Source organism: Coffea arabica, chromosome 1e (genome assembly GCF_036785885.1).
Source record: "Coffea arabica cultivar ET-39 chromosome 1e, Coffea Arabica ET-39 HiFi, whole genome shotgun sequence".
NCBI classification, from domain to species: Eukaryota; Viridiplantae; Streptophyta; class Magnoliopsida; order Gentianales; family Rubiaceae; genus Coffea; species Coffea arabica.
This window is the reverse complement of record NC_092311.1, coordinates 53,802,645-53,812,616: the sequence shown is the minus strand read 5'-3', so window position 1 is coordinate 53,812,616 and position 9,972 is coordinate 53,802,645. Positions and strand designations below refer to the sequence as shown.

The window sequence follows — 9,972 nt, the reverse complement described above, 5'->3', positions numbered from 1 at the left end:
TCCTCTGATAGCCAACTGAGGACAAGATGATATCAATACACAACATTGGGTTCATCCAAGTGAGGTTAGGCTCCTCTCCAATATATTCTCTTCATTACATCCTAATAAAATTAATTTAAAAACTATTTTTGAAAAGCAACTCTAGCTGTTAATTTTTGAAAAGCGAGTTTATAATTTATTTTATTACTTGTGTTAGTTATACACAAAATTTCATATGAATTGACCGAGTTTTGCGTTTGATTAATCATTGCAAATTTTGACCCATATTTCACCATTCAAATGTCGAAACATTCTCAAAAAGAAAAAAAAAAAGATTTCTTAACATATTGATTTAAAGATCAAAAGAAAAGTAATGACACAATCGTATAATTGTATAATGTTATATAAATTTGGATATGAATAAATGGAGAGAATTTCAACGGAGAGATCCTAACCCCATCCATGTCGTGTCCTCAATAATATTTTCCCTTCGCGGAGCAAACAATAGAATAACCACTCCTGAGACAAAGCTAGCATTTATTTATTTTTTCACAAAAGAAAAATTGGAGGTAGTAGTACTGTATTAATTAACTGACCTTGTATAACCAGCAATATTTTCTCCTCTTCATCACACAACCATAGAGAACAAGCGATCTCATATTACAGCCCAGTCAATGGGCAGAGAGGTGGACAGCAGGGCTCGATTATTTGACGCTACTGCAAAGTATTAGTGTATTACAGGGGCAAGATGATAAATCCTGTAGTGTACAGATGTGACCTAAACCGAAAAGACGATGATATCATACTACTACTACTAGTGCAGTGCAGTGTCAACACTCAAACTGTCAGGTGTGGTCACTAGACGAAAATGGCTACTACTACTACTGCGGCTACTACTTAATTCAGCAGACATCAACATCGCCAAAACTTTGCTGCATCATGTAGCATAGTTGCCACCGGCACCGCATGATTATAAGTTAATAACAGTGCAACTCGTTCTCTGGTGAGTTGCAGCAGCTGCCACCGGCACCGCCTTCCCCACCCCCAACCTCACCTGCGCACTTGTGACGGTGGCATGGTTGTACAGGAATCTAGAGACGATTTTCGTGCTGGGACCCACCACAAGATTCTCCCACTCTTTATCCGCTTCTTCGCCACGTTTTCTGAACGCTGCGGTAGCATCTAGCCGGTGGATTTTCCATCCCTTCACATTTCTCAGTCGAATGATTTTATCCAGTTGGCGACAGGCCAGTTTGCACGTGTTAGCCTTGGTCTGATTTATGGCTTCCTCTCGCAGCCTGGCCTCGCAAAATGGTTTAGCTCGAAAGTACCGATCGAATTCAGCCACCCCAATTGATCTTTTAATGCCTCTCGAGTAATCGCAACTATCCGGGTTGAAAATTTCCCTTATCTCATCCACCATTCCTTTCTCAACCATCCGATCCACTCGCTCGGATACGAAGGAATGTAGCACGGGCAATGACACGTCCACCCAGAGAAAGCAACAATTGTATCTCGACCGGCCCTCACCACCTTCGATCAGGGTCTCCACAAAAGAATTGGAGCCCCCCACGATGATTGGAAGCTTGCCCCGGCCGACTATAGATTTGGTGACGGCCGAAGCCTTGCTGCAGAAACTTGTAGCAGTAAAATCCGCATTAGGATCGATCACTCCTAGCAGGTGGTGCGGGACCCCGCGACGCTCGTCATCAGTGATTTTATTGGTGACAATGTCAAGCCCTCTGTATACTTGCATTTTGTCGGAGTTCACAATTTCAGCAGGGAAACGGGTGGCGAGGTCGATGGAGAGTCTTGATTTGCCGGTGCCGGTAGCTCCCATGACCACCACAACATTGTCTAACCGCTGCGGCCGCTGATGGATGAGGAGTTGCATGTCAAGCCCACCACTGGCACTGGTAGGAAGGCGCCGTAAAGGTGGCGGCTTTGGATTCAGCATCGACATTGAGCTCATCGTCATTGTGTAACTATTTATACAGATGGTACAGTGGAGATTGATCGGGGATGAGAAATTAAATTATGCAGACGCAGAAAACAAAGCCAGAAGACCAGACTATATGCGATGAATAATCCTTCCTAGCATTCGGATCAGTTGATGTCGCATTATATACGTATATATATATATATACATATCAAGTGACGCGGCGCCTCAAAAATGTGGTGGGGAGGGTCAGGGGACGGTAGTTGATAGGCAGCTTATCTTATGCCATATATAGGAAAGTAGTGACAATTGTTTTGTTGCTCCCCTCAGCCGTCAGCCCCCACTAGAAACAGTAGCACTAATTGATATGGAGGAGAAGGCGCCGGTAAGATGAAAAACAAGGCTAGATATCAATCAATCTATAAATAGGCGTAATGCGAAGAAGATTTCAGGTATATATGCGCGAAACCGAAGAGGAGAAAAAGGAGCCAAAGATTAGCCACAAAATAGGCATGTCAATTGATAGGGTTTGGGTTGGGTCCCTTTGATCCAGATTCAAACCCATTTAATTTAATTAGACTCAAACCTAAATTCAGACCCTTTTAGATCTGAAAAGGTAAGTTCATGCTCAAACCTTTATGGATTTAGGTACCCAATGGGTATCCATGCGTGTTTTCTGAACATATTAAAGTAAAAATGTAATTAAAATATATAGAATTCATAAATAATATAAATACCATCCAATTTTTGTTTTCAAATAATAAAATTAACATTCAACAAGTTGAATGTAATACTGTGAACTCAAAGAAAGAATTATTATTAACTATTTCTATATATTTTAAAAGATTCAACTGCATACACATCCGATATTTTATTTGTTTGTCTTTACCTTTTCTCATTTTCTTGAAAAAGTTGGTACCAATTACAATGACAACTAAGATTAGTTTTTAAAAAAGAAAACAACCATAACATATATAAAATATTTAGTCTTATTAAAGAAATGTAATTTTTTACCTCTTTTCTTATTTAAACCTCAATGTTGGTAAATGTCTCGCAATCCAGCACTAAAAGACTGAATGATATAAAAGTCATTTGACTAAGGACCGATGGCAAATAAATAATAGAATAAGAAAATTTATAAACACTTACTCATTTTTTTTTATTCAATTCAATCATCAGTAATCATTAATGTTTCAACCACATCTAGAAGCAATTTGGCACGAGTTTCATCAATCACCTAACTACCAACACTAAATGCAAATTCTGATACTATAAAATCTTACTGTATTCGATCCAATAGCTATAAAATATTATATTATTTTATAAATTTACTAATATATATTATTTAATTAAAATATATATGGGTTTGAGTAATGCCTGGTATGGATCTGGATTTAATATGAATTCTAGAAAATCAGACCCTACCCAGACCCACGACTCTCTTACAGGGTCTGAGTCTGGGTCTGGATAGGATCTGAATTTGAGAAATTAAATCCAAACCCTACCTAGATATATTAGATCTGAGTTAGTTTGGATAAGACCCGACCCATTAACATGCCTAGCAACAAAGTTAAGCATATCCCTATCAGGCTATATATATTCTCCAACGTCAGTCGCCCTGTGACTTTGGCTTCCCGCGTCAAGCAGCAAATACCAAACTGACACACCTGGTGGAATATTTATGGTGGACTGGACTCTGACCCTCAACTTAACTAATCAGTAATCATGCTTAAGCTCATCTGCAACATTCGTCCCAGATACTTACTGTGATTAATTCCTAGCTTATAGTCTGATCTTTTCTTGTACTATGAAAGCCAGCTTCTGTCAAGAACTACTCACTCTCTTTTCTGTTTCACAAATGTCATAAACACCGAGTGTCTTGAATGAAGTTCGTATGGTTGGAGATATCTTGAAATTTCAAAATTCTCATTTGCTTGCAAATTTAGCAACGATCAAACAGAATTTAAGGAGTTTTTAAGAGTGTAGTTCCGATTTGATCGAGCATCTAACTTAATTCGTTCATCTTCGAGTAAAATCTCAAAAGGTGGGATTTTTCAAAATCAATTTCTAAAAGATAGTACTTGGTTTTCAAACATCTTCCCAAATGATAAAAAAATGAATTTAGTAAATGGATTGTTTCCTCAAAAAAAAAAAAAACACATTCACAATGCATCATTGTTCTATCTGCCCGGGTTTTTTTTTAATTAACGAATATATTTAATAAATACGATGTTTTACAATTCGCGCTATCTAAGAACTCTCCTTTTAAAACTACCCGAGAATTTACTTGTTGATCTTCTGTTTCCTTGACCATAAAGAATCTCATCACAAAATATTATAAATTGTCATTTGCGGATTCATTAGTTTTCGTACAGAAATAGAAACTCGATTCTGTGTTTCTCCAAGAAGTAAAGCAACGGAGATTCCTTTCAAAAGCTCTACAGTGGGTGGGATCGATACTTCCATTTTTCATGATTGTGGTAAGGATATGATGGTAAGACTAAAAGAAAAGGAGCATTATTCGGATTTAATTCTAGTTTTTTCTCTGCATAAAACTTCTCCATACACAGAGTTGCTTTTATTTGCTGGACAGGTCGCTAGATTGTGCGTTATTTCACTTTATTTACATCTTATTTACACACACTGATTTGCTTGCATCATCAACACATTTTTCAATCACCTTTTTATCTCACATATATCATATCAAAAAAGTGCTACAGTACTTTTTCACAAAATTATCTCAAATAATTTATAATCCAAACACACTCCACGTTTTCAACTAAGTTGTTAAAAAAAAAAGATGATATAAAATACATCTCTTCAACTTTTCTTTTGATTCAAGAGACACGATAATCCCTTCTTTTTTTTTCCTAGGGTCGAAAAACGGCCAAAGCAAATAAAAAATATAAATATGCTTTTTTTAGTAGAAATTCGATCACATTAATGCGTTGCTTTGAAATGAAGTAGAAGCTCCAATATGCAAGGAGAAACGGGGGGGCTAGCTAACCAGCTATTACAATTTTGGAAACTCTTAATTAATTACCGCGAAATGAGGAGGAGCATGATCGTTAGATTACTGTAACTCACTAGTACTACTACTAAAACTCTAATTGCTCCTGATGCGTAATTAATGGAAGTCGGAATCCCGATCCACCTTTTTACTGGCGTAATGGAACCCTTCTCTTATCTTTTCTGAATCAACCTTAAAGTTGACCAACCTTATCTGCCAAAAAGTCAACCAATGAGCCAAAGCTAGTGGCCACCAAAGTCGGGAGCGGTAGGTCGGATATTCGAATATCACATTATTAGTAATAAAAAAATTTTAAAAAGGTTGTCAGAACATTTCCTTTTACTTAGGCATGGCCACGGTTCCAGAACCGCCGGTTCTGGTTCTTCAAAGGGGTAGAACCAGAACCGCACCATATAAGATGGTTCTGGTTCTGGTTCCAGAACCGGCGGTTCTGGTTCTTCAAAAAGGTAGAACCAGAACCGCATAGTTCTGATTTCGATTCCTTATGGTTCTGGTTCTGGTTCCGGTTCCGTATGGTTATATACAATTTTATTTGATTTCTTATCCTTACCAATTTTAATACGAATATAACAATATATTTAAAATTTTAAATAAAATGTAAAAAAATAAATACAAAATAAATATCATATTTTAATTTTATTATTATTCTACAAAGTACGAAATAATAAATAGATAATAGATGAAGAAATTGAGAGTAGTTTAGAGATGGAAGAGAGAAGATTGATTTTGGTGTAGTAGAAAATAAAATTTCAAGTCTTATTTATAGGACAAAATGAAATTAAAAATTTGGAACGTTGTATTGTAACGTTCCAAATTTGTAACGTTGTATTGAAAATTTGGACAAAATTACAACGTTGAATTGTAACATTGTAAACTTGTAATTCACCCTAACCCCCAATTTGTCAAATTTAGCAGGCAGCCACCTTTCTTGTTTTTTTTCTATCCTTTGCTTTGTTTCTTTCTTCCGTTGAGAGCCTGAGGACCTTTGTGCAAGTCAGGAGGAGCCCCCGAGAGCAAAAATTGTGGTGGCATCATGGTGACCAAGGTCATCATGATGTCTTTACTTTTATTATTTTTTATATTAATTATTTTTAAATTTTTTAACGGTTCTGGAACCGGCGGTTCTGGTTCTGGTTCTATTTTTTAGAGAACCAGAACCGGAACCTTTATCCAAGGTTCTACTACGGTTCTGGTTCCACGGTTCTGGTTCCGGTTCTGGTCCGATTCCAAACGGTTCGGTTCCGGTCCGGTTCCCGGTTCCAAGTGAAACCATGGCCATGCCTACTTTTACTGAGTCTCCTTTCTAGTCAGATTTATATATTTGTTAGTCCCTTTTATTGATCCTCCTTTTTATAGAATAAGATAGATTAGATTATATAGATATTATCGTTAACGACCAAAAAATCCGCTAAAAAGTTGATTCTGACAGATGGCAAATTGAAAAACAGGGACTAGTTGATGGTGATGGATGGGTCCCTTCCTAGTATCAACTTACCTTCGATTCGATTCCGTGTGCAAGTGGGAGTTGCAATCGTGCGTGAGCAAATGATTTTCCGTCAATTATCTTGTGTTATATTATTATTATCAGTATAATAGTATTGTGACAACTACTGCCAAATACCAATAGACTTGAAGAAACAAAAATTCACCTAATGAACAGCTCGTCTTCTTCTAGTTTACTCACAGTCTAGTATCAATTATTAGAATAATTTTTTTCAAAATCTTAAGGTATCTGCAGATGTTCTTTGACTAATTTGTCTAGTATTTTAAAATGTCAAAATCAGAAGATGCTCAGTCATTAATAAAAAAAGAAAAAGAAAAAGAAAAAATTCGCTCTCGGGGAAGCAACTTTTCGTTTTTCCAACTTGGAAGTCAAGAAATAGATGCGCTCAAAATTTCAAACAACTTTCGGAATCACTTTTCATACTCTACTTTTTAGCATAGAGAAAAAAAAAGAAAAAAGAAAAGTGAAGCTCACAAGAACGGATCCTTCTTCAAGTCTTACTAGAACTATTTTACATTTATCAATTTACAAAATTTCCTTCGAAATAAGCACCGGTCCACATAGCTCAGCCAAGTAGTTATTGACAAAAATCCAGGAGCGACCAAAAGTAATCCGTCTGGTGAAAATATTGGGAAACGAAGATGTTTTTGAGGGAACCACTGGGCCAATGGCTCAGTGGCCATCAGAGAGGGGTTTAAGTCTCTTCTTGGACTGTAGGTGAGGGTTCAAATTTCATGTGCAGCGAAAAAAATATAAGGGTTGGATCTGTATACCCACTAACCCCCAACCACAACCTCCTTACGCTCCCCCTCCCCCTAAATTAGGATAAAGTATGTTATACAAATGTATCATTGCTGACAAAAAAAAAGAAGATATTTTTGAGAGAAATTATCAGATAAACTCATAAAAGGGCGACGACCCTCGGTGATTTTTGGGGGAGGGGGGGGAAGGGGTGGGGGCGGAGGCCTGTGGGAAGTGAGAAAAGAAGAGGGAAGAGGGAAAGAAAGTGAGTTTGTTTGGACAAAGATAATTTGGTTTGCAAAATTTGTTTTCACAAATTCCAATCACCTTTTTATCTTATCAATCACCTTTTTATCTCACATACATCACATCACAAAAAGTGTTATAGTAAATATCTCAAATAAATCATCCAAATAAATTCTTATCCAAACAAACTCAAAAATGTTCTCCTGGGTCGCAGTCATTGTGAGAAGGGGCGGTTGGAGGAGGTGGTGGTGTACCATCGGAGGACAAAAGGTTGTACTTTTCATTGTGACAATCATCCTGTCATGTCATATCGCTGCATCTCCTTCCTAAAAGGCCGCTGTTTCGATGGTTTTTGGTTGGATTAGCTGTTTTTAAAGATATTTTTAAAATATTTTATTATAATAATATAAATAAAAAAGTCTATATATATATATATAGCCTAGCTCTTGCTGATTAAATCCCGAGTGCTTGACAACTGGTTTGACATAGACGATGAGCATCCCCACATCACTGACCGGCCATTGGAAAATTGAGGTTCCGGACACCTTTGAAACAAATGATGTCCTTAAGCAACAAATGGTTCAATGAAACTTCCCGCAAAGGCAAAGCTTCGGCTAATTCCTTAAAATATACGTATAAAAAAAAATTATCCGTCAAATGCACGTCTGACTGAAGGACTTTCTTATTCTATACGGGCCGTGCTGACTCAGCACGGCCGAATCACAAAAAAATCTACCCGGTCAACATCCAATTTGGGCTGAGCATTTGTGTCAGCAGCAGTCAGCACGTCCGCACCTGACTTTGTGTCAGGTGTGCTAACACAAAGGTCTCTCGCACAACATTTAAAAAAAAAAAAGTTTTAGGCTTTAGGATTTTTAGAGTTAGGGTACTTTAATTTGGTACTTTAAATTTTGTACTTTAATTTTCAAATTAACCTGATTAAACTAAATTTTAATCATAATCCCAAATATACTTCATTTCATTAATATTTAAAATAAATACATTAACCTAACCTCATGATTCATGTCCCTAGATGTCTTTTCCACATGTATTATTATTAAATTATTATTAAATGCATAATAGTTGTTAATTAACGAACGATTCATGTATTCTAATAAACAGAAATTAATTATTATAATCGCTTTGTGATTGTGATTGGCATACATAATAATACAACCAATTCGGATAATTATTTTTTCGAGACAACATTTTTGCATCTATATTTTTACTATATTTTAACTACATTTTTAACTATATTTTGGATAATTATTTTAACTATTTTTTTACCTTGCACGCAGCATATATGATATCTTACAAAAGTCCTACTACGTACATGAAATATTCATCTACATCAATATCAATCCAAAATTTTTTTTATTAATATTTGCATATTACTTCATTTTTTTATGCAATCCAAAAATTTCTTATGTTTAGTTAATTAATATATTTTATGCATGTAAAAAGCAATAATTTTAATTAGATATTTCTAGTATTCCTATATGAATTATATTACATAGTAATTCGCCAAAAATTATACGATTAAACAATAAGTCGTAGTCGACAACACTATATCACTATATACACTAGTTAACTCTTTTTTAACACTTCAATATTGTAAAATTATAAATAAATTATCACACCTTACATTAACTATTAATTAATAAACTATAACAACAACACACAATGCAGAAAACAAGTTTAATTAATGTCATTTGATGACAGTATAATATAACATGTAAATACATAAATAATTAACATAATATAAATAATTAACATAATTATTTAACATGTTTAATTAACATAATATAAATAATTAACATAATTATTTAACATGTTTAATTAACATAATATAAATAATTAACATAATTACTTAACATGTTTAATTAACATAATATAAATAATGAACATAATTACTTAACATGTTTAATTAACATAATACAAATTAATATTATTATCCACCATTCAATCTCAATTTTTTAAAAATTAACTAATCAAGGTGACGAAGCACAGATGAACCTGATGGAGCTGCCTGAGTATACTTTCTGCAACCTATCAAAATTAACGAACAGAAGTTGTACTACTACCACCCTATTAAATAAAGTTTCGGCCAACAAATTTTTTCAAGCCTTCATCGTCTCTGTCTTCAGCAAAACTGACTAACCACGGGCTGCTTTCAACGACTCCGCACCTGATAGAAGGAACGAAGCCAAGCAGTGGCTGCTTTCACCGAATCCGAAGCCAAACTGAAGGAACGAATGCAAGCAGGAGGAGGAGCTGCTATGCTATACATGAGACAGAGAAAGCGAGAGCAGCGAGACGTGCCGACTGGGCACGTCCGCACCTGACACAAACAGGTTTGTGTCAGGTTTGTGTCAGGTGCGGACGTGCCCAGTCAGCACGTCCGCTGACACAAATGCTCAACCCAAATTGGATGTTGACCGGATAGATTTTTTTGTGATTCGGTCGTGCTGAGTCAGCACGGCCCGTATAGAATAAGAAAGCACCTCAATCAGACATGCATTTGACGGATAA

General features: G+C 35.9%; 1 protein-coding gene across 1 annotated transcript; it reads right to left on the bottom strand.

Moving 5' to 3' along the window:
* Positions 1 to 558: 558 nt before the first annotated feature.
* LOC113690023 (adenylate isopentenyltransferase 3, chloroplastic-like) lies at positions 559 to 2,319 on the bottom strand. The gene has a single exon (XM_027207852.2). It carries the CDS (start codon positions 1,955 to 1,957, stop codon positions 950 to 952), a length of 1,008 nt encoding a protein of 335 aa, XP_027063653.1. The 5' UTR covers positions 1,958 to 2,319; the 3' UTR covers positions 559 to 949.
* Between the last annotated feature and the right edge of the window lie 7,653 nt (positions 2,320 to 9,972).

Coding starts and splice junctions, on each gene's coding strand:
- LOC113690023 (XM_027207852.2), bottom strand. CDS start 1,957: ATGACGATGAGCTCAATGTCGATGCTGAATCCAAAGCCGCCACCTTTA.